This window comes from Rhagoletis pomonella, unplaced genomic scaffold, assembly GCF_013731165.1.
Source record: "Rhagoletis pomonella isolate Grant_MI unplaced genomic scaffold, Rhpom_1.0 Rhpom_scaffold_00003, whole genome shotgun sequence".
NCBI lineage: Eukaryota > Metazoa > Arthropoda > Insecta > Diptera > Tephritidae > Rhagoletis > Rhagoletis pomonella.
The window spans coordinates 56,638,804-56,665,280 of record NW_023458557.1 but is presented as its reverse complement, the minus strand read 5'-3'; the positions used below and the strand labels follow the sequence as shown (position 1 = coordinate 56,665,280).

General features: G+C 35.2%; 1 protein-coding gene across 2 annotated transcripts in view; it reads right to left on the bottom strand.

The window, feature by feature from the left end:
- Positions 1-22,987, bottom strand: part of LOC118735314 (tyramine beta-hydroxylase) — a 105,525-nt gene extending 82,538 nt beyond the window's left edge. For both annotated transcript variants that reach the window (XM_036464997.1, XM_036464998.1), the window contains exon 1: positions 22,708-22,987. In XM_036464997.1, the coding sequence (XP_036320890.1) occupies positions 22,708-22,936 (229 nt within the window). In that variant the 5' untranslated portion in view covers positions 22,937-22,987. The remainder of the gene's footprint in view (positions 1-22,707) is intronic.
- Positions 22,988-26,477: the final 3,490 nt, after the last annotated feature.

The window sequence follows — 26,477 nt, the reverse complement described above, 5'->3', positions numbered from 1 at the left end:
ATGGACCTCGGATTCGGATTCAGCGACCCCAAAAACATAACGTACACATAGTGAGACCTTTGGGTCAGAACACAAATTTTTTTTTGTGTGGCTGTGTTATCTTCTATACTAATTATATAAAGAGAAGTCCCTTTATATATAAATAGATTTCAGCAAACACCATGTTTTAGGCAAAAAAAAAAAAATTCCTTTTTTCCGGTAGATGTACCAAGGACCGATCTATTCGAAAAAAATTTATTATGGTCCGATTTGCTTAAAATTTGGTACGTAGGTAGCTCTTTAAGTAGATTAGCATATAGGATCCTTTTTTCCGGGAAGTGAACCAGGGATCGATCTATTTGAAAAAATTGTATTTATGGTCCAATTTCCCTAAAATTCGCTACGCAAGTAACTATATACATATGTACAAAATTTCATGAAAATCAGACCAGCCTTTCGCGAGAACTGCAAATGTTTCGGAAAAAAGGAAATACTCATTTACTTAAGGTTGCTTAGCATATTGCTTTAGGCAAGCTTTTAATTTATGCTCTTTTCAGGTTTTGTGTTTTATGCTTTTGTACGTAAACAGAATTTCGATCAGCTGTACTAACAGCTTGCAATTTCTTGCTAATTTTGCGTTCACGTACTTTCTTGGATATTTTCAAATTTGAAAAATAATCTTTCGTAACTCTCCTGCAAGTTTCTGCTGGATATTTTTCAATGGAGATTTATTCGAACATACTAAATAAATGTCGATCGATTTTTGTACCGATTGTTTTGCTGCGTTTGTTGTTACTAAGCCAAAGTGAGCTACAATGATGTTGTTGTAGCCAACTGAGCTACTGGATGAGCACCCCTGGTTTAGAAAATTTAGAAAAACTGAAAAAAACCGAAGATAGGAAAGTCAAAATTTATGTAAATATCTTTGCGTTTGTCTAAAGAAACTCGAGAGGATGCACATGTCTGAATGATTCCGGGGCATTCTCAATACCCTACGCTTGACGACTACAAACGAGTGGTATTGCAAAAAAACGTTTTCTCGAAGCAATTGGTGCACCATGGTTATGACGAAATTGCATCGGATTTGTCACATTGTCCATTGATTTGTCCGAATCGGCTGACAAGACTATAAACCAGGGCAGAATAGTCAAATATAATGTAGAATTTTGAAATTCTCTGGGTATTCTTGGTTTACCACCCCACAATTTGCAATGGAAATTTGGCTTAGTCATTTTATCTACGCGCAAACACTAAGAATAGGGCGACAAGAAGGCAACATTTTTTGTAGAAACGAAATCGCCATTAGTCTCTTTAGAATAATTGTTTACCTTTTCCTGTAAAATTCCCAGTTCGTCGAAAGGATGTCACATGCATCGATGATACGAAACGATGTTAGTCATATTCCACGTTGACCAGAAGTTAGTTTTCTCACTTTTTTAGCATTTTCTGTCTACATACATAGATAGATAGATAGATAGATAATAAAATGAGGTTTGCACCGCGACCTAGTGGTCTATTGTCCCCTTCATTCTTCACCTCCTCTAGACCTGAATCCCTGAGAAAATTCAACAGTACCTTGGGGGTAGGGAGTGAATGTGCCTAAGCTGTGGCCAAATTGAGCCTAACTTCTCTCACTTCTTCTGCAGACTGCATCACATTCGGTGAGGATGTGTAGAGGTGTCACGATGGTAGAGTCGCAAACCCGACAAAGATCACTCGACCATATCCCCAGCTTGTATAGATGCCCTCTCAGCCTGCAGTGTCCTGTGAGGATACGCTGCCCTTTTAGGAGGTCAATTAGACTTTGGAAGTCTACATACATATGTATGTATGTACATTCAATTGTTATATCAACATTTTTTTAGTTACTTGTATAGTAATGAATAACAAGCCCACGGACAAAGTAAGTATTTGAAACTAATGTCAACGAACTCTGAGATGCGTACACGAGTTTGGCATATTTAAAAAAATATATCGTTGCTACGGTGATGACACTCTTCAAAGATTGGCGCGTAGGCAAAAGTTAAGAGTTATGTATGCATGTGAATATTTAAGCGTAGAACTTTTCTGTACAATATCAGATACATACATATGTATATATAGCACATATATATGCATGTACGTTGGTATAGCGAATTCTGTACATATTTGTTTATACAAAGCAAATCGTGTATGCCAAATGAAGTTTTCATTCAACTTTTAAGTGTCACAGCCAGGGTTGCCACTTTGGTAAATTGTTACCAAAATTGGTTGAAAAAATTTGGGTTGGTAAAAAGGTAAATTTTTTCTCATTTTGGTAGATTTTTGATGAATTATTTAGTTTGAAAAACAAATAAAACTTTTCGTTCCCATTTTATTTTTCGTAGTTATCTTTTTATTAGAAATTTCTTTCCAAAAGTGCAGTGTACTTTATTGCATTAATTTCCGAACACTTTAATGCACACTTTTTATATACATACGAATAAATGTATATCGATAAAAGGCAAACATTCAAAACTCTTTTTACTGGAATTCCGAGAAGCTTTTGATTGCCTAAATATTCTAAATGATTGGTTAAATAAAAAAAAAGAACGGACAAGTATGTAATTACCCACTTCGAGCCTTCGAAAAAAATTAAATCAGCGCATATTTTTATCAATGGCAATTGTTAAATGACGTCCGCTGTGGTGTAGTGGTAAGCAGTGCGCGCTTCCACTCCGCAGCGCCTGGGTTCAAGCCCTGGTCAAAGCAACATCGCAAAAAAAATTTAGGGAAAAGGTTTTTTCTTAACAGCGGTCGCCCCTCGGCAGGCAATGGCAAACCTCCGAGTGTATTTCTGCCGTGAAAAACGGCTTCTCATAAAAATACAATCGCCGTACGGAGTCGGCGTAAAACTGTTGGTCCCTCCACTTTGTGTGACAACATCAAGGCGCACGCCACAAATCGGAGGAGAAGCTCGGCCAAACACTAACATATGTGTAAGCGCCAATCGATTATTATTATTATTATTGTTATAATTGTTACTGGCGGCAAAAAAATTAAAAACTGCCAACGGGAATTTTTAGCTGCACATTGTTGATTAGTCTCAGGTATTATGGGCTATAAAACTCCATACCTTAAATTGTTCAAAAAATTCAGAGTAAAAATTTCGAAACTTAGACGAAATTTTTTTGAATTTTTCTAAATGTTGTATTTAGCTTGAATCCTTGATTTTTAAATGTGTGGCTAAAGCGTAACCAATATTCTTATAAAATAATACCAAAAAATTTGGCTTGAAAAAAAATGGGGAATATCAAAAAAAAAATTATCAAGCGTTTTTTGAGTCACAGTATTTATCTATAATAACTACAGTTTAAATTTTTTGAAATGATGAAGTTTCGTTGTTGCCTTTAGTTTAATCACTTTCGCTTTTGGTTGAAGGAAACTGAGAAGATGCCATTAATATGATCTCTTAAATAAAGAGTTCCTTAAACACAATTTGAATTCTTATGGAATTAACTGAAAAAATAACAAAACCATAGTTTTCATTAAAATAACTAAAAAGAAACGTTGGTAGATATTTTCCACAATTGGTAGATTTTTTTCAAGTGGATGGAAAGTATTTTTTTTCGTCAGTGGCAACCCTGGTCACAGCTAACTTTAACGAAAACAAACTTCTTTGCCGCATGCTCGCGTAATACGCTCAGAATTATAAGGAATATTTGGTGTTTAATAAACGAGGGTAGCCTGATAAATATTGTTGGCAATATTTAGTTCTTCTGATCTGTGCTTAAAAGTAATTCCTTTAGATTTTAGTATGTTGCTATTTTTTGATCATTTTTACTTGCGTACGTTTAGGAGTTACATATAAGTAAAAATTCATATCTAGACAATTAGACGTATGAAAGATATACCTTCTATATCACCAATCTAAGTGATTTTCATTGCTGTGTGACCGGTATGTTAACCGGTAACACAATTTAATGGTTTTAGCTTCCTCCAGAAAGGCGTTATATCGCAAAAATTTGTATATGAACAATAAGTGGTATAGGAGATAAAGCTAATACAGCACCGATTTTTACGATTTTCTCAGTAGACTTTGTATGATTATTTATAAAATATCTCACGTAATTTCTCGGTTTTAGCTGTCCAAATAAAGGAGTTTTAGAGTAAAACCCCATATCTGAACAATCAGTTGTATGGAGGCAATAGGTTATAGTGACCCGATCTTTGTCATTTTCACTATACAGGGTTAATGAAAAGGTTATTATTTCCGCAAAAAATGCACATACAGCCTTTATCAATCAATATTCTTTCCATTACAGATTTCAAGTCAGAATTTCTGGTAAGAGTAATATAGTTTTGACACTTACAGTTTATTCTCCTTTGTAATAAATTGTTCGTTTTCGCCGTATTTTAAATAAATCTGATTCTTGTACGAGTTTATGCTTTTATCTTGTGTGTCGTAAGTAATTTAAATTATTTTTCTACTTGTGCGGATATATAATGAGACAATCTGATTAGTGACCAGTTTTTCAATATATCTGTGGTCAAGCGTTGCTTTACATTTTTATATGTATATCTACCCTGCAGGGAAAGCTACTAGTTGTGAACTAGAATTCTACCAGTTTGCGTTTCAGCCCAACTAGTTCACGTTCTATCATTTTTCAATGTTAGCGACTGGTATTTTTAACATTGCGATGTCCTACGAGATGTCAATTGTCAGGCTATGCATCAGCATCTACTAGTATAAATACAAGTAGCATCATACCAGTTGATGAGATAGTCTGCCAATTTATGCCCCGTGAAAAGCATAAGTGTGCCTTTTTGCTCGCGACGCTCCAGCAGTCACAATGGCCGACAGAGCAGAGCACGCGCGTGGTAAGCCTGAGGTCCCAGGTTCAAATCCTGGCGCAGGGAAAATTTTTTTATTTTCTATTTTTATTTTATTTTTATTTTTTATAAATTTATTTTTTTGTTTATGCTGTTTTTTGTAATTTTTAAATTTAATAAAAACAATATTTTTGTTTAATTTCTTTGTTTTTATATTTCTTCCTAAATGTTTTTTTGTAATGCAATTAGATTTTCAAATTTGTTATTTATTTGTAAATTGAATAAATAATTTTTACTTACATTTATTTAACTTTAAAAATCTTAACCACCTCCAAGCGGCCTCGAACCTGCGATTTCAGAACCAGAACCAGTAGTCTTCACGTGACGCCACAGCCGACATTTGCAAGAAAAGCAATTAATTGCGTTTTATTTTTGGCTTTGGCAATTCAAAGGAAGATGTCGCTGATCGCCTAAGTTCTTCGAAATTGTCGAACTGGTAGGCACATACTAGTTAATGAACTAGAATTTTTTCTAACTAGTTTGGCTTTTCACTGCAGGGTAGTGAAATATCACTTTCACTCGAAGTTGTCGATAATATTGTGAGTATAAAATTTTTCGAGTGCTTACTTTAAAAAGGACCCAGGGAGCAAGCTAAATTATATCTAGTACAAGTAAACATTAAATATGCGGTTCATATCTGAAATAGATCCAGTTGCCAGAGGAACTGCAAGTTCAGCTTCTAGTCCTTTTTATAGACACACCTGTAAAATTAATTGAATTTTTATTGTAGAGCTGAAGGAAAAGACTCTGACATGTACATAAAATGAATAATATGCAATAAAAAATGGAAATGGAAGAGGGTGTAGATTTAATAAGCATTCAGCAAAGAGTGGACGCTTCTGTGGACGAGATCCGTTTTCGATGGCAAAAGTGCTGCTTGCCTTAGCACAGCTTCTGTTGTATAAAATGTGGGTAGAATTGACATCTGAGTATGCAGGTATTGTAAATGTTTTTGTTTTATCCTTTTTAAAAGGAAGATAAATGAACTTCTTTCGAAATAAAATAAATGTGTATAAATGTGTATGTTATATGTGTGTCCCCAAATTGTAGCACGGTTACTACTTTTGGCCACAGCTTATAGGGAACGTCCCACTGTGTGGCAAACAAGCTAGGAACATTTCTGCAACAAAAAGAAATATCTCGTTTTTCAGTTTTGTAAAGTTGCGTACAAAACTTACAATTGCTATAAATTTAGCTTCCATTTTTTAACATTAAACTAAAATAATCACCAAAAAACGCACCAAGCACCAAACTCAAAAATTTTCGCGTTTTGAATAAAAAAGCACTAAATTTAGTGCGAAAAGCACCAAGTTGGCAACAATGCTCTCAAGTACACTGAAACCGGAGCGTACACCGGATACCTTCAGCTTAGAGACCAATAAAAAAAAATTTGAATTACCCTCGTACCAATGCGTATGTGATATGTTATTACTTATTCAAATAGTCTTCTCTATGGTTATCCACTTTTGATATCCTTGAACTAAGCGATTCGTCTTAAATAAAATAAACTTCCTGAATAAAGCTAATATTTTACGTGAACAAACTGGACACAAAAATACGCTTATGTATGTGTCAGCACATCAATTTTTCATTGATTTTCATTGTCCGTTGAAAGCTGTGTGAAAGTGCGTTTAGTATAAATACAAGTGCAAGTACAACTTTAAAAGCATGGCTCTTTACAGAAATAATATTTTACACTGACCAATGTATTTAAAAAAATGTGAAATAACAATTTCCTTTTAAACCAACCATAAAGTAAATATCAAATTACAATAAACAAAGTAAACAATTAATGGAATTAACGATGCTCACCTAAGTTTAATTTAAAATTTTTATGGAGTAAAATTTTTATTTGGTTTAGGATTACCGTAAATGGGATATAAATACATATACATGCACTTAAATGTGAAAGTGCATTTTTTCTTATAAATGGTTGAATAAGAGAGAGTGTAAATATTTACATACATATGTATGTATTTTTATATATGCCATATTTACATACATATACATATGTATGCACTACATTAGACCACGTCAAACAAAAATCCTGCAATGCGACCGGAATATTACTAAATTTTTGGCGCTTGGTATAGATAGTAATGGTCCTCCATGAATCTCCCCTCTCTAGGACAACACTAAGAGGGATTATACGTAAGGAAATGAGTTAGTCTCTTCTGAGGTCAATATAATTTTCTAGGATTAACTAATTTTCTTACGTCTAATTCCTATTAAAAAACTAAAGGCTGGATGCGGGACCTCTTAGAATTGTAATAGATAGGGGCGATTCCTGGAGGATCATTACTATAATAAGCGCTGAAATTTGGGTCTTATTCTGGTCGAATTGCAGGATTTTTTTTTGACGTGGTCTAATGCAGTGTTGCCACAAAAAAAATTACCAAATTCAAAAACAAATGAAAAATCCTCAAAATCCGAACAAATTACCCAAATTTTCTTATTACAGATATGAGTATTGTGTAGGGCTGCCAGATATTACCGTTGCCAAACCGGGTCAATATGGTAAAACTAACTCAATAACAACAACAACAACAACAACAAAATTTTGAAAATTAAGTTTTGTAGCCCAGAATTTTAGTTTCTTCTTACAAACTATGTTCTACAATTCTTTTTGTATGGAATACGCTGTCAGCAAAAATTAAATTGCTTTATTAATTGGCTTAAAGCTACATTTTCAACATTTTTTAAAAGATCAGATGAAGAATTATCCGAGCTAATAAGTTTGTACGGCACTGTACTTATTCATGCCCTGTAGTCAAATGTACTAGTTGTAAACTACCTCACAACTAGTATGAACCGCATGCCCAACTAGCCAGCGGACAATCTTTTTTCCATGCAATCAACTGGTATTTTTAACATGGGGATGTCCTACAAGATGGTAATTGTCAGATTTCGGTCAGAAATATACCAGTCTCATACTAGTTCAAAACAGACAGAAAAATACTAGGCCAATTATGGACCAAAACCGCTACTTTGGAAGTCAAAAAATTAAATGAATTCATGAATATACAATAAAAGACTTTTGATTAAGTACACGTCAGTGTATTACACATTTTTATTTAGCAGCCTTAGATTTGCCAATAGTTACCATGCAGTGAAACGCCGAACTAGTCAGGAAAAGTACTAGTTGACAACTAGAATTTCCTGACTGAAACCGAACTAGTTCGAAAATGACCATACTTGTACCAAGTACAAAACGATTTATGTATTCATGCCCTGTTTTATTTGACTTCGACAGTTGAATACAATAGAGTACACAAGATATTATAACTTTTATTTGGGTATATTGTAAACCGTTAAATCGAGTACGTACTCGTAAAATTTTTTGGGTATTATTTAAAAGGAAAAATAAATACATAAATATTTCAAACATTCGAACATAAATTTAAAGGCATTTTCCATTAAATGATATTAAAAGTAAAAGCTTTCAGGTACAATAAATACTATATTTTTATCTTTTTTTAATAAAACATTTTAGTTAAAAATAAAACAAATACTTTAGTTCATTTTGAGTGAACTAAAATAAAAATAAAAGTTTTCTTTAAAATAAATTAAATTCGTTAACTTTGCACATTTCAGTCCTTTCGTTTTAAAATTTTTTTAAAGTAATAATTTAGGTTTAAAATTTGAGATTTGGATAAGAATAAAATAAATAAATAATTCAAGCAGTTAATAAATATTCCTAATATTTGTCTATACTTTGGCTTGTTGATTGATAATTAAAATTAATCAAATAATTATATTAATTTGTAATTAAAAAGAGTCAAAAATAATTGAAAATGATCAAAAATAACAAAATAATGATGTAATTAAAATTAACGAATTAATTAAAAAATTTTATTTAAGTAATTATTAATCATTAAAAAGGTGCTAATATCGGTATTTAATCATTAAACGGTTATTCAAAAAAACATGCTTTAATTAATAATCAATATATATAATAATATTAATCATTATTTAACAAGTATGGTATAATTACGAGTACGTACTCGCTTTAATGGTTTACAATATACCCAAATAAAAGTTATAATATTTTCTGTACTCTATTGTATTCAGCTGTCGAAGTCAAATAAAACAGGGCATGAATACATAAATCGTTTTGTACTTGGTACAAGTCTGGTCATTTTCGAACTAGTTCGGTTTCAGTCAGGAAATTCTAGTTGTAAACTAGTATTTTTCCTGACTAGTTTGGCGTTTCACTGCAGGGTGTACACAATGGGCGCGTTACTAAGACGTAATTGTTGGGTCCAACAGTTGTCAGCAGTATCGTAGCAGTCGAGCTAAACAACTACGTCTTATAAACGCGCCCAATGTCAATGTACAAGATAAGTATCACCGTTATTTTTCATGCCTTGGTTTGTATATAATATTGCTGCAAGTATATCTGTGCTGAATCTGGTCCCCAAGTTAGTCCTACACATTTCTAAACTACTAAATATACGTTCTACTTAAGCATTAGAAAAGGGCTATATTAGTAATGCAGATATAAACTTTTGAATATTTAGCAGCAAATGCAGATGTGCTTAAGAGCGAAAAACACCACCCAAGTGCCTCGACAAACCAAGCGAAATATCCCTTTGCTTTCACCGAATGAGGACGCTAGAGAGAAAACTCGAAGAAAACCAAATTATTTTACATTGTGAACCGGAAGAAAACTAAAATTCTTTGCTTGAACGAGTCATGTTTGCATGGTGTATGGAGAAATGGAAAATGTAGGTTTGAAGAATGTTGGACAAGCCGCTTGTGTGGTTTATTTCGCTCTTTATAAAACTTCGGAAAGCTTTTTCTTCAAAAATTTGCAGAGCGATTTAACAACTCTGGTGTGTAAAACATGGTTGCATTTGTTGTCTGAAAATATATCGACAGAAAATTCCTCAAAATAAAAATCCTCAAAAAATACTCAAACGCAGGCGAAATTCCTCACGTTTTGAGGAATTACTCACAAAGTGGTCACACTGGTCTAATGTAGTACATATTATATGTATATAAATGTGGCATATATAAAAATACATACATATGCATATGTACACTTTTTTAGCCTCACCCCATTCAATCGGTAATACTACGATCAAGTATATCACACACAAAAATTGGTCCCGATTGGAGACGATTAAATAAATTTTTTTTTTTCATTTAATACCCAAAATCGATACTACTATAGTCGAAGATATCACATATAAATTTTGGCTCCGATTGGGAGTCGTTGCTCCGTTGGGCACAGGGGTCAAAATTCAGATTACCAATGAAGACGTCTTCACCACTCCAATCGGGACCAAATTTTTTATATGATATCTTCGACTTTAGTAGTATAAATTTTGGGTATTAAATGAAAAACATATGTATCATTTGTTGAGTCTGCATGGAGCATCTGGCCCTGGACCTCATTGCGACACGCCTTAACTGACTTCAATCAGGACCAAAATTTATATGTGATATCTTCGACTACAGTAGTATCGATTTTGGGTATGAGTTGGCAAAAAAATTAATTTTAATTTTTTGAGTCTCTATAGAGGAATCTGAACTTTGACCCTTGTGCGACACGCCTTAACCGTCTCCAATCGGGATCAAAATTTGTATGTGATATCTGTGACCGTGGCGGTAATTGAAGGGGTGAGACTGAAAAAATCGCTCATTTGATTTTAAGGACCACCCTAATGTAAACATCTATGGTTTATGTATACATATATCACTGTGTGACTTTTTCAAATCACTTTCACTGCAGTACAAACATACAAACCGTGATGGATTAAATTGCATAATGCAAAGGACATAATAAATGTCGAACATAAATGTAAGTAACGGCACCAAAACACCGACAAAAACTGGCATCCGTTGAAGCCAAAGCAATTAAAAATGAAATTGACCATGGCCAACGTGGCTGAACGCGAAAGGCGCGTTATAAATTCACATCGCGGCACAGTGGCGTAAAATGGCAGCTTAAGCAATTAGCAATAGTGCAAAAAAGAATTTTATTTATTTACTAGCAGGCCCGGCGCACTTCGTCCCGCCCAGATTTTTTTATTTTTTTATTGAAACTTTTTGGTCCAACATTTTCACAAACAATTCACGTTTACGATTTTCATTGGCACATTCATCTGCTAAGATTATGGTTTGGTGGTCGTTTGCCGCTTTAAATAAGCTAAGGAAAGTGTTAGATCCGTGAAGAAGTTTTTGAAATTCTCCAACTGTGCAGCATTCGCAAAACGAAATAAATTTGAAGAATTTTTTCCCCCCTCACTCCCTGGCGGCAACAATGACCCGATTCTATAGTGAATGTCTAGGACAAGCTTTACAGTATAATTGGTGGCAATTTCAAAATGGGTGCGAATCACTGTTCTACAGAAATGCAATATACATATACTTATGTCAGACGAAATACCGTAAACGCTTTAACGCATAATAATATTGGAAAATCACATTCATTGGGCCAATCGTAACATAGGATCATAAATAATATGTTTAGTAATAACTCCAGCCAGTTGGCGCTGTAGAACTGGCGGATTAAATTGTGAAACTAAACCATCCAAAGGCCAACTCAAACACGCACAAAAAATTTCGTTAAAATCCGTACAACCATTTAGGATGATTTCACTCACAAACACATCTACAGAATAATTACAAATATTTACATACAAATATAGCTAAAAGTCGGTACGTTTGTAGGCCTTACGCCCACTTTTCAAATAACCCCGATTTTCTCCATGAGTATGGAGTATATACATATCTCCATACGAAGTTCTAGTACTGTACCATGAATACTTTCAGAGATATGCAGTATGAAAAATTTGGTTTGTATGGGAGGTGCCACGCCTCTTTTTACAATAGTCCGAAGTTTTCTTCAAAAGTATGCAATTGATTTCATATATAGCCGTACTAAGTTCCAGTATTCTATCGTTAACACTTTCAGAGATATGCAGAAAAAAATTTCGTTTGTATGGGAGGTGGCACGCCCCCTTTTCCAATAGCTCCAATTTTTCTTCAAGAGTATACGGTTGATTGCATTTATCTCCGAACCAAGTTCCAGAACTATACCATGAACACTTCCAGATATATGCAGTTTGAAAAATTACGCAAAAATTTGACATTTTCACATCCAAGTTCATAATCAAAAATAACACAGGTCCAGCTTCGGATCCAGAATTTTCTTTGGGGGATGTTTTCGTTGTAACGAGTTATTCTTGTATAAATATCTTAGGGTCATCCAAAATAACTAACCTGGCGAATTTGTGGCCTTAAAATGACCTACTTACTTTTACTTGAGAAAAAGGCCCTAAGAGTAACAGCGTTACACTTTTTTGCTTTTTTGGAGTTTTTATTATTTTAAAGTTAGGTACAAAAAACGTAACTTTGGATTAGCGTTTTCCACTTGCATATGTAAATTGGCTATCTTCGCTTGGCTAGTTTCACTAAAAGTTTAGTGATGGTGAGTTTTTTCTAACTATCACTAAAGTTTTAGTGATAATGCAATTTGTTTCTCACTATCACTAAACCTTCAGTGATAGTGAAATTTTTTTTCACTATCACTAAATTTTCAGTGATAACGAATTCTGGAGTTTAACTATCACTGAATAAACAGTGATAGTGCAATTCAGTGGTAGTGCAAAAATGCCCAACCCTGATCCTGAATATCTTGAAAACTATGCGAAATTTTGAAAAACTATTGAAAGCGTTTTACTGTGTTGTCGTTGGGTAGGCATTTTTACAATTGTTGTCGGTTTCCAGAAAACCAACGAAAATTAATTGGCACAGTTTAGGTGGTCTAACTCTAAAGAAATGCAGAGTATAAACATTTACAGTTTTTGGTGATACTTTTACAAAACGAAAGGCCTTAGGACTAAAACTCACTAGCCTGCAATGGCTTATGAATCGTCGCTCTCAATTATCTGCTGACAAAAGACTTCTCCTAAGCCGGGGTGGTTTTACCGATATTTTAAACATCTTCGATAGAACGTTCAGTTAGACATAATGAGATAAACTTACATAGTCATATGTGGGCCCATTTTCCTAAATTCCAAACAATGTTACTCCTTTTCAAGTGATTGTTGTTAGTATCAATTTTGAGTAAATTAGCGTCCTTAAATTTCGAAATATAGAAGTTTCAACCATCTCTGAAATTTACCGTTATATGAAAAGTGGCCGTAATTTTAGTCCGACTTCAATAATTTTCAACGTTTTGCTTTTATGTGGCAAGCCCAATAACCACACGGAGTTTGGTACAAATTGGTAGAATGGTTACCAAGCCCATTTTCCAAAATTTTATCTTAAACGTATTTATTGGTAAAGAATTGTTGCAAGCACCAATTTTGAATAAGTTAGCTTAAGTATTTACTGATTTATTGAAGATTTCGTATTTCTCTAAATTACCGTGGGCGTGGTTTTTGTCCGAGTTTAAAAATTTTCAGCCATTTGGTATGTTGTACCAAGGCCAACACTGTGCCAAGTTTGGGAGAAATTGGTGGAGCGGTTACCAAGCCATACACATGTAATCATTTTCCAAAAATGTATTATTTTTCGTCTAAAAATTATTGTAAATATCAATTTTGAGTCAATAACCTTCAGTAGTTACCAAAATATTGTAGTTTTCGTATTTCTATAAACTACCGTTAAATGGGAGGTAGGCGTGGTTATCCTCCAATTTTGCCCATTTTCAGTACCATCCGTCCCACACCCGAAAGAAGTACACGTACCAAGTTTCGTTAAAATATCTAAATTTTTACTCGAGTTATCGTGTCGGCTGCTGTGGTGTAGTGGTAAGCAGTGCGCGCTTCCACTCCGCAGCACCTGGGTTCAAACCCTGGTCAAAGCAACATCACAAAAAATATAGAAAAAAGGTTTTTTCTTAACAGCGGTCGTCCGTTGACAGGCAATGGCAAACCTCCGAATGTATTTCTGCCATGAAAAACAGCTTCTCATAAAAATGCAATCGCCGTTCGGAGTCGGCGTAAAACTTTAGGTCCCTCCGCTTTGTGTGACAACATCAAGGCGCACGCCACAAATCGGGGGAGAAGCTCGATCAAACACTAACATATGTATGTGTAAGCGCCAATCTATTATTATTATCGTGTGCACAGACGTACGGGCGGAAAGACAGTCACCGCTTAATCGATTTCTCTTTTCATTCTGATCATTTATGTATACATTTGTCTATATCTATCTCGATTCGTTTTGCCTGTTACAAACAACCGTTATGTGAACTTGTGCACAAGTGCGCTCGGGTATAAAAATATATTAGACATACAAATTCATGTTTTATATGCGCTAAAAATTGGTTTAAAAACAATATTAACAAAAAAAGTTTCAATGGAAGTTTAGGTATCGTAACGTCATGTAACTTCACGTCAGATTATTCGGCTGACATACAAAATCAGAACAGATTTTTACATTTTTGAACTCGAAAATCAACCTTAAATATTTCAAATATTACTACAAAAAAATTTATACAAATAGGCTTGCCCAATTCCCAGAGTTTATAAATTTTTCAGTTTATATTATTAATCACATTAGCTTTATAATGTACATTTATGATTCGATACGATACCACGGTTCTGGCACTCGATTCCAAAAAATATCGTTTGAAAACTATCGAGTAAGAAGAATCGGTATCGAATGGCAAAAAATATCGATATGGTATCGTATCGTATCGAAATTTGTGTCCCTACATGTGGAAATGACCATTTTTTAACGTAATGAGATGAATATTTCTAAATGCCGAACATTGCCATTATAATTGTTGCAATTTAATGCTTATTGGAAATCCAGAAAACATAAAAATACTTCAAAGATTTCAATTGACAACTATGAGGATTATTGTAAATGCACAATATTTTTTCACCAAGGATCAACTGCATCGTGATCTTAAAGTCCTAACCGTTGAAAAAGAAATAAAAAGCATGCTGTCTCCTATAAACTAAGACTGGAAACTCACCCTTACCCATTTATAACAGAAATGACATCGTGCCAAAACGTTTTAACCCGGCTGAGGAGAAAAGCAACAAAAGACCTTCTCCAGCAAGTTGAAACTGATGTTTACATTCTAAGTACATTTGAAATTCATTTGAGATTGATTTGAGAAAACATGGTAACGTTGTAATTATCGATACATTTTGCTAAACATTGTTCATGTCTTAAATTTATGTAAAGTGTAAAACGATATAAAAGGGCGTAGTTAAATAAAAAATTGTAAGAATATAATTAAACTCAATTGAAAACATGTAATTTTTAAGCAAACAAATAATTTTTAAGCAAAAAACGCAACCAACTTCAATCTAATATATAAAAACCTCGTGTCACGGTGTTAGTGGTCGAACTCCTCCTAAACGGCTTGACCGATCTTTATGAAATCTTTTGTGCATATATGGTAGGTATGAGAATCGGATGTAAAGTATATTTCATACCGCTAGGTGTAGGGGGCGTGGCCCCTCCCATACAAACCGAATTTTTCATACTGTAGATATATCTCTGGAAGTATTCATGGTAGAGTACTGGAACTTGGTATGGAGATATATGAAATCAAGCACATGGCCATGAACAAAAATTTGGGCTATTAGAAGAAGGGGCGTGGCACATACCATACAAGCTGAATTTTTCATACTGCATATCTCTGGAAGTGCTCATGGTAGAGTACTCGAACATGGTATGGAGATATATGAAAACAATCGCATACTCATGGAGAAAAATTGCCGTTATTGGAAGAGGGGCGTGGCACCTCCCATACAAACCGGATTTTTCATACTGTAGGTATATACCTGGAAGTGTTCATGGTAGAGTATTGGAACTCGGTATGGAGATATATGAAATAAATCACATCGTCATGAGGAAAAATTGGGCTATTAGAAAAGGGACGTGGTAAATCCCATACAAGCCGAATTTTTCATACTGCATATCCCGGAAAATGTTCATGGAAGAGGACTCGAACATGGTATGGATATGTGAAAGCAATCGCATACTCATGGAGAAAAATTGTGGTTATCGTAAAAGGGGGCGTGGCACCTCCCGTACAAATCGAATTTTTCGTACTGCTTAACTTTGGAAGTGTTCATGGTAGAGTAGTTCAACATAGTGTGGAGATATATGAAAACAATCGCATACTCCTCGAGAAAAATTGTGGTTATCTATTGGAAAAGGGAGCAATCACATGGTCATGAGGAAAAATTGGGGCTATTAGAAAAAGGGTCGTGGCCCATCCCATACAAACCGAATTTTTCATACTGGATATTTCTGGAAGTGTTCGTATTAGAGTACTAAAACTCGGTGTGGAGATATATGAAATCAATCGCATGGTCACGAATAAAAATTGGGGCTATTGGAATAAGCGGCATGGAACCTCCCATACAAACAAATTTTTTCACACTGCATATCTCTGGAAGAGTTCATGATAGAGTACTGGAATTTGGTATGGAGGTATATAAAATCAATCGCATAGTCATGAAGAAAAATTTGGGCCATTGGAAAAAGGGCGTGCATCTCTCATACAAACAGTATTTTTCATACTGCATATCTCTGGAAGTGTTCATGGTACTCGAACATGGTATGGAGATATATGAAATCAATAACATACTCTTAGAGAAAATTGCGGCTATTTTATGAGGGGGCGTGGCGCCTTTCAAATGCACTAAAGCTTTTACGTTTCTTTGTATGCATACATATCGCCGTTAAATGTACAAAACCGCGTATCGTCATTCTGCAAAACCGCGTAACTGACATTGGCTGCCAAAAATTGGATTTGCTCACACAAGCTCTTGGCTCAATCCTTATCCATTCGTCCTGAAATATACTAGCCAGAAATGCGATTGCTTTATAAAAAAGAGAACCATTTTGAAATATGAGTGTTTTTACGCTCTAGAAAATAATTTCTACAACTTCACATATGCGGTTTTGCATTTTGCTGATACGCGGTTTTGCATTTTGTTGATACGCGGTTTTGCACTTGAAACGACGATATACACTTTTGGTAGGTTGTTTAAGATGGCAATGAAAATATGCCTTCTGACAACCACCAAACCGTAATATTAGAAGATAAAAACATCACTGAAAATCATGAACGTGAACTGTTGGTAAAAATGTTGGACTAAAATGTTTCAATACAAAAAATGAATTTGGGCGGGACGAAGTTCGTCAGGTCCGCTACTTCTCATATAAAAATTTAGGAGTACCGTTAATTTCTTCATGATCCAATGATCGGATCTAAACGAAATTAGCATGGGACCACAACCATTGAGGTACCACCTTTCCGATAGAAAAAGAATTACCTCAAGCAAAAAGGAACAATATTTGGGAATAGGTTTAGGATCAAACAGATGGCTCAAAAACTGGCGAAGGTTAAGTGGCAGGAAAAAATCTATCACTCCATTGTGTACTAAACCTAGCCCCTTTAAAGCAGAGTATTATGCCATCATATTTTGTGCGAGCATAATTCTGAAGAGATAACAACACATTGCAACTGATGCCAGGACCGCGCCAAGGACCTTAAAGGCATACAGTGTTACAATAAGGGTGACAAACTACTTCTAAGGGTATAGTTAAGAGCAGAGAAGCTCTAATAATAGATTGGCGTTTACACATATGTTAGTGTTTGGCCGAGCTACTCCTCCGATTTGTGGCGTGCGCCTTGATGTTGTCACACAAAGCGGAGGGACCTACAGTTTTACGCCGACTCCGAACGGCGATGGTATTTTTATGAGAAGCTGTTTTTCTTGGCAGAAATACACTCGGAGGTTTGCCATTGCCTGCCGAGGGGCGACCGCTGTTAAGAAAAAACCTTTTTTCTATATTTTTTTGCGATGTTGCTTTGACCAGGTTTTGAACCCAGGTGCTGCGGAGTGGAAGCACGCACTGCTTACCACTAGACCACAGCGGCCGACTCATATACTCGATTATTTGACTGGCAACGTTACATTCGTACGCATTTTCTCTACAATATAAATCAATTGTCTATTAAATAACTCAGACCCAACTGTTCGTTTTAAGTGGTATGATTAGGCATGGTCAAATCTATGTCTCTATAAAAGAAAGATTTTAATAAATCCTTGGGTTTCAAAGTTATAGGCATTCGAATGTGCACTGGCTACGTTACACTATTTGGAAGTTCAATGATGGCTTGTGTCAGATAGTTCGAAATTTCTGCGAAATGGGTGAACGAATATTGCTAGTTTTTCAGTATGTCACCTACAATTAATGCAGGAGGACATCTGCATACTCAGTTGTTGTAAATTTTAAGTTGTTAACAATTTGTGCTCATATAATTTGGGCACTGGTAACGTTACACAAAACACTGGTCACGTTACAAGTACGGCTCGCTTCTACAAGGTTTAACCAAAGGGCTTTTCCTTTTCCATTTTTTCTTCGCATTACTATTATGTCGTCATAAACAAATCGCACACCGTCTTCAAAAGAGTCACAACTCAAAATTTGGCATTTTTGAGATTATGCGCCAAAATGTACACAGATCTTTTATTTAACTTTCAGTAAAAGCTGGAGCAAATTTTTGTTATAATTTGTTAAAAAAACCTCAGGTAAAGTCGCCTTTGCCCATATGATTATAATGTGCTACGAAATAGTTTTTCGCATTTTCTGACAAACGTATTATTTTGAGTTGTGACTCCTTTGAGGACGGTGTGCGAAATGTTTGAGCTAAAATTGGGAATCTTCTATAGAAGGATAAAAAAATATAACTCGATTATCCTTAAAAATCCTAACTAGGTGAAAAATCGTCCTATAGAAAAATTTTTGACCGGGAAATCTTTGTATTATAATAATTATAATAGATTGGCGCTTACACATATGTTAGTATTTGGCCGAGCCTCTCCTCCGACTTGTGGCGTGCGCCTTGATATTGTCAACAAATCGGAGGGACCTACAGTTTTACGCCGACTCCGAACGGCGATTGTATTTTTATGAGAAGCTGTTTTTCATGGCAGAAATACACTCGGAGGTTTGCCATTGCCTGCCGAGGGACGACCGCTGTTGAGAAAAAACGTTTTTTCTGTATTTTTTGCGATGTTGCTTTGACCAGGGCTTGAACCCAGGTGTTGATGAGTGAAAGTGCGCACTGCTTACCACTACACCACGGCCTTTGTATTATCATCGCAAATAATATTTATTTAACCTTACTGCAAAAACCACTTATGTTTCTCAACTTAAAATAGGCATAAGTTCAACTAAAGTGTTCTGTCTTTTCTTTTTAATCCGTTCTACAAAAATCTTAATGCATTTATCGCAGTTCTATAGAAGAATTCTCGCATAAGTAATTTTTAACAAAATAAACTCTTCATAGTTTGCTGTAGACTTGTATTAGATTCTGTAAAATTGTAGTGATAGGAATACAATCACGTGAAAGGGGAAGATACCTTATCAGTTTAACACGTTGCAAAAAATTTCATTGAATTCCAGGCAATAATCAAAATCTTTAGAGATAAAGATTTCAAAGAATATTTTACGAATGTTAGCGTCGCTTTATTTAAATAGAATAGTTATCAAAATTTAGTAGTACAATACTCAATTCGAAATTGTCCTCCCAAACACTTTCTTAAATATGTCTCATTTTTTATTGCTAAAATGAAATGAGAATAGTTGTCAAGTCAATAAAAAAAAGTTTAATAAAAGAAAAACATTGGCCACGTTACAGTTATTTATTAGGTAGTTGTGCAACGAAGTCAGCTTCGATTTCTTTTTTTTCATATGGCATACATAGGATATCGACAATATTAAGAAAACATGTTAAATATCCTTTTGTAAAGTATACTTAAGTATCCGAAAAACAACTTTTTTAGTTTTTCACTGGCTACGTTACACTTAACATTTGCGGTACATTTCATTACGACTTAATAGGAGTTCTAAAAAACTTTTTTAGTAACTTGGAACGTATGTATGTATTCTGTTAAACTAATTTATTGTCTATCGTTCAGAACTTTATCAGCCGAAACAAACAAAGGAAAGCTTATGTTTTTGTACTTTTCCTTGTAGTATTGAAAAATGTTTTTAGGTTCGTGAAAAATCTTTCGACAAAAGGACCAAAATATTAAACACAGATATACTGAATACTCATAATCAATACGTACAATATTTGAAAAAAAGAAAAAATCGGACTGGTTTACTTTCCTGTAGAATCGACCATATGGACTACGGCAGCTCACGGCAGTGTATAGGGTGTTACTACTCCAAGACATTTATGAAGCTAACGAATATCCTTAAAGCAACCTTAAGACACATAACAGCTCGCTACTAACGAATCATTGCAGGGCGGAAGTCCAATTTAATACCGTAGGAATAAGCTCAAATGATTCCTATCGTTACTACAGTACGGCGGCAGAGATACCACTGCTTCGCCCTCTAGAATGTGGCGTGGTCGCTAAAAGACGACAAACAAATGTCGAGGAACTATGGCCAGAGGTGAGGCACATTTACACTCTGCTGGGTTTAATTAAGGCCCTTAGTATGAGTTGCATTCGATTTTCGATCTTCGCTGGCTATCGAAGATCGAAAATGAAATTCGTATTATGAGCTATGCAAGCGTGTCGAAATTTTCGTTGAGTATCGAATTTTCTGTCGAACAGAATTTTGCTTTCGTTGGTGTAGCGAAGTGTTAGAAAGTTGTGAAAAATGTATGATTTTGCATTTGTTTTCTTACTTTTTGGCGGGTAGACACTAACTTTAAACAATTTTTATTAATTTTATGCAGTTCTAACGTCGTGCATACTAAACACAAAGGCTGGTTTTACTTATGAAAGAAAATCCCAAAGGCTGGTTTTACTTATGAAAGAATACTCTGTTGGCACGATCTATGAGAACAAAATCATAGAGCTGTTTACAGTTTTAATATATTTTAAATAGATTTGGATCACAAAATTTCTTAAATATATTGTATGTCAAAATATATTCGAAAGACTACACTTAAACTCTCTCAAAATTTTTCCGCTCCTGGCCAGTTTTCTAAGCTCTCACCCTCTGACGAATCGTTGAACCAGAACTCCGTTGTACTAATTTTTACCACGTTTTTATAAACTCGCTTTATTTTTTATTTCATTTTAATTTGCACAAATTTACATATGTGCATATGTATAAGCACACTATTTAGTTTGCTCGATTTGTAAACAAAGCTTCTGCGCGGTGAAAATATACTATTATGAACAACCTAAACGAGCGAAATTCACAATAGCGATCAGCACTTTCGACCACAGTCGAAGATCGAATGCAACTCATAATAAGGGCACATCCTTCATTATATTTAACATACTACGCACGCATACAAGGACGGCATCGATTTCTGGCATTTCTGAGGCGTACAGTTTTAGGAAGGCATGGTCATTTTCCGATGTCGTAGGTGAAATGATAAGTAACGTAAAACCTAAAATGGGACAGTTAGGCTCCGTAGATGTTTATAAGAATGCTTCATTCTTTGGTGGCATTCTAAAAACCTCGAAAACGATTAAATTGAATATTTTTAGTCAGGGAATCATGAAAAAATTTTGTCCGCTGTTTAATTTGCAGAGGTAAATAATTAAGGATAAACGACACTTTATGTACACACATTTGTTTTAATAATTTCCAGCGAATTTCACCTACAGAGCGCCCACTGTGCATACCACCCTGAAGTGTAAATACTCTGAAACTACTGCACACATCCATACATACTTTATATATAGACAAATAAAAGCAAATACAAATGCTTTAAGAATACAAGGGAAAGCCAATGTAACATCGTTAACGGCCACAGTTATAGGGGCAAAATCACAGAATACGAGCATGTAACGGGAAGAAAAGAAAACAGTAAAAAACGCGGTTACAGCGTAACAAAATCTAACAACAAAAGCAATTAACTTGTTTATTTTAGTAGAGAGAAGAGAAGTCTCATTTATTTAACTTAGTTAATTGCTTCATCATGAAGAACCTGGCGCAGTTCGTTGACAGCGCCAGCAGCGTAACGGTGTTAATACCAGCCGACACACGTACATGCAGACAGTTAGTTCGTGATGTGAGCTCACAAGCCTGAAGCTCACATTTTAATTGTACCAAAGTGCGCACTAAAGGCAATTTTGCTCGCTCAGTTGCTCAATAGCAATGTGGTCAGCTGAAATTGCTAAGAGGCGGGCGGCAAATTTGAAATAATACAATCTGTTTTCGAGTACCCGAAAAAAACAAGAAAAAAGGATTACAAAATTAGTCCTTGTTTATGGATTCTATAGATGGGTATTTTGGCGTGTTTGCTTAAACTGAAAATCCTTGTCTCACCAAATTAGCATAAGGAGAGCAAAAAAAGGTTGCGAAATCAAATAAATCAAAATTTTGCTACAGTACCTACTATTTATACATGTATTTGCACAAACATATGTATGTATGCACTTGAATAGACATACCCACTGGGAAAATAGGTAAGCACCTTGCGAGGTAAGCCATGTTTTCTTTCAGTTTTTAGTACCAAAATTGTCATCATGGCCAATGTCATCTACTAGTAAAGGGCAAAATGAACACCTCCGAAGACACATTACGTTGTCAGTTGCAAAATAACGTGCAGCCGAAGTTATTTCCAAGCACCGAACTACTCCGAGCGACTGCTCTGCATTACACGTAACTTACTTTGTAAAGCGGCTCAGAAGTATGTCTGATACCAAATGTACATTCTAAATTCCTACTTACATAAGGCGGCCATGCCTTTGTAAAAGTAAGGGACGTTCGGCAGGGAAATGGTAATGACTGCCAGGTGAAGAGTAAGTTGCTAATAAGGTATTATTACGTGCTCCTAATTCCCACTGGGTACATACATAGATATGTAAGTATGTATGTACATATGTATGTAAGTATTTATGTACACATTTTAAAATAAAATAAGACGTAAATAAATACATTGAGCGATTTGATCGAACTTACGATTAGCTGTTGTGAAGAACGGCAACGGTAGAGCGGAGAGCAGGAAAAATGTGAAACAAGCCAAACGCGGTATGTAGGACGATGAGGTTACTCTAGAGGACGTCAAACTGCCACCGGCGGTTGATAGCATTCCTTTTACAGCCATTTTATTACCAAATGTATTTGTATAACAGTTTGTTGGTTTGCAGCCTGTAGCTATGCGAGGATGAAGACCGCGTCGGAAGCACATTATGAAATTGATTGGTCCTTCACTAGTGTTTGCTGCGGAGCGACACCAACTAAAATAAAAGAATTCACACAAACGCATTGAAAAAACAAACAATTAATAATGGAAATCGTTTCGGTAGAGCAGAAAAGTTTACAATTATTTGTCAGTTGAAATTTACTTATTTTTACTTCGAAAGAAGACGAAAACTACGGATATGCAAGCTGTGGGAATCATGATAAAACATTGTTATGTTTCAGACATCTGCAGCGGGTGCATGATTTTCGTGTATACTCGATCATCTAACAAAACCCGTTTTGCATCGTTCTCTGTATACGAGCAGAAGTACTGTTCGTTATCGACTGAGCTCAAGACGAACATGTTGGCCACAACACCCGATTGCTTTTCATACATACTTGATTGGGTTCGGGTGCTTTGCAGCTCAATATACCCGGGTGTTCGAGTTTCAACCCGAGTGTGCACAAAATTTTCTTGATTGGCTTATGACGTTTTTGTTTATACAAAAAATGTTGCCTTCTCATCGCGGTGTTCTTAGTTTTTGTGCGTAGAGGGTAAAGAGAAGGTTGAATTTTTCGGTAGTTTGTTTAAGTGTACATTTAACCATTTCTTATATTTTTGCTCATACAAAATGCGGCATCACGACGCCTACATCCATTTAGGTATAAATGTGTGTAGATCGGCAATGCCCAAGCCCTATACACTCGGTGCACATTTATTTTTTGTAAAAGTACTTATGTACCTACATAGTTTTAGGCTGTGTTCTAATATATACACACACAGCTTTCCACGCGAAACTATACGAAATAGATGCAAAAACATGTTTGTCTACTTCGCTTCTAATTTTTTCATTGCGTATGCACAAGCACAAAGCAACAACATTTTCGTATGCTTTGTGGGAACATATTGGCGCCAGTTACCTTCAGCGTAAATTTCTTTATTGTCCTGCATTTTATCGCAATGTTCGGGTGTCCGTTTCATTGTTACACAAATTTTCGGGTTAGCTGCGGGTGTCCGAGTGTGGTGTTCGCTTGTGCTCAATTTATAGCGAGGGTGATCGAACAGACTCGTTCGTAACCAAAGCAGCTGTCGGGTATGCATCTCGATCGAACACATAGTAGCCGAGTGTGGCGTTCGCTTGTGCTTGATTTTTAGTGAGTGTGATCAAAAAGGCTCGATCATACTCAAAGCTGTTCTCTGTTATGTTTTTATCATGGTGGGAATGTAAGGAAAAATAAGTGAAATGTTGCAGACTGTCGAGCTATTTGTACTTACAAATTTTATGGGTACATTTGTACGCATGTAAGTATGTAAATTAGTGTACCTCGCGATCCAAACTAACTTATTTATTATAATTTATGTATTCAAGCTTTTTAATGGGTTTTTTTTTATACCCGAGTGCACTTATGCACTAGGGTATTATAACTTTGTTCACATAACGGTTGTCTGTAACAGGCAAAACGAATCGAGATAGATATAGACAAATGTATACGTAAATGATCAGAATGAAAAGAGAAGTCGATTAAGCCATGTCTGTCTGTCCGTCCGTCCGTCCGTGTACACGATAACTCGAGCAAAAATTGAGATATCACGACGAAATTGTATGTAGATTTCCTTTTAACCAAGGTAAGGTGGTATTCAAAATGGACGAGATCGGACCGTAACCACGCCCACTTCCCATATAACGGTAATTTCCAGAAATACGGAAACTGCGATATTTTAGTAACTACCCAAGCTTTTCAACTGAAAATTGACGTTTACAATGATTTTTAGATGCAAAATAAGAATATTTAAAGTGTTTGAAAAATGGGCGTAGCCACGCCCACTTATGATTACATGTGTATATCTTGGTGACCGCTAAACCAATTTCTCCCAAACTTGGCGCAGTTGTTCGCCTTAGTACAGCATGCCAAACGGCTGAAAATTTTTAAAGTCAGACAATAACCACGCCCACATCCCATATAATGGTAATTTAGAAATACGAAATTTTCCATAAATCAGTAAATACAGAAGCTAATTTATTCAAAATTGATGGTTGCAATAATTCTTTAGCAAAAAATACGTTTATGATAAAATTTTGGAAAATGGGCGTAGCACCGCCCACTTATGTTCAGGTATGTATATATCTCGGTACCCGATCGATCAATTTGTGCCAAACTTTTGTACCACTTTTCTTATAACGGTAAATTTCAGAAATGCTTGAAACTTCGATATTTCGAAATTAAAGGACGCTAATTTATTCCAAATTGATGCGAACTACAATCACTTGAGAAGAAGTATAATTATTTGGAATTTTGGAAAATGGGCCTGATACCGCCCACATATGACTATATAAGTTTATCTCATTATGTCTAACTGAACGTTCTATCGAAGATGTTAAAGATAGCGGTAAAACCACCCCTGCTTACCATGTATGCATTAGAGTTTTGACACTCCCTTAGCTCCCTTACAAAAGCTTTGCACACACACACGAACCCACACACAGTGCCTTGCTAAGGGAGCCGATTTTGTCAAGAGGGAGCGAGAAAACTGTTTTTTGAGCAAACCTTTTATTATTGAATCATGGCACCGGGTGTCTAATGTTCGGCTCCGCCCGCAGTCGTCGGAGAAGCCATGTTTCACGCGAAAAATAGGAAGGGCTGTTACGATTATAATAAAGCTGCGGGATCGTAGTATTGTTGTAATGCTAAATCCGAATATGCCATAAAATTTATAGTTTGACAGTTGAGAGAGTTGTTACGTTTCTTGACATACTAATCATGAATTTCATGTCAAGTTAAAACCTTGACAATTTACAGCTGTCAAATGGACTGCGAATTTTTCTAAAAATAACAAAATCTTTTTAAAAATGCCACTGATTAGGTTTTTAGACATGCTGATCACGAAATTTATGTCAAATTAAAACTTTGAGAGTTGACAGTTGTCAAATAAACTGTTAATTTTTCTAAAAATTAGCAAATATTTTTTAAGATGCTACTGATAAGGGTTTTAGACATGCTAGTTACGAATTTACGTTTTAGACATGCTAGTTACGAAATTTCCCCAAGAACTAAACGTACAAAGTTTTAAGGCTCACTGATCTCGAGTTCTGTATCACATTCAAACTTTTTCAGTTGAAAACTGTCAAATCAACTATAATTTTCAGTTGAGTAACACAAGATATTTGTTTAGTAAAATTTTATTTATTATATGCGAGGGAACATATCTAAGATGAGTTTATGATCACATTATGAAATAATGACAGTAATTGTATTTATAAATTAGGGATAGTTGGGGCCGTCTACTATATGTTCAGCCCAAACAATTTGATATAGGCCAAAAATAGTTTTTTACGATTTTTTATTTTATACGAAATTCCTCATTCCCAAAACTTCAGTTCTCTCATTTCTAAATAAAGATATTTAGGTTTGAATTTTTGGAAATTTCCGACGTTATATTTGGTTTTGCATTTTGAATAAAAAAAACTAGTTTGAAATTTGAAATAAGCGAAATTCTAAATACCAAATTTCATTAAAGTTCAGACATTTTTTTAATTCCATACGCCATA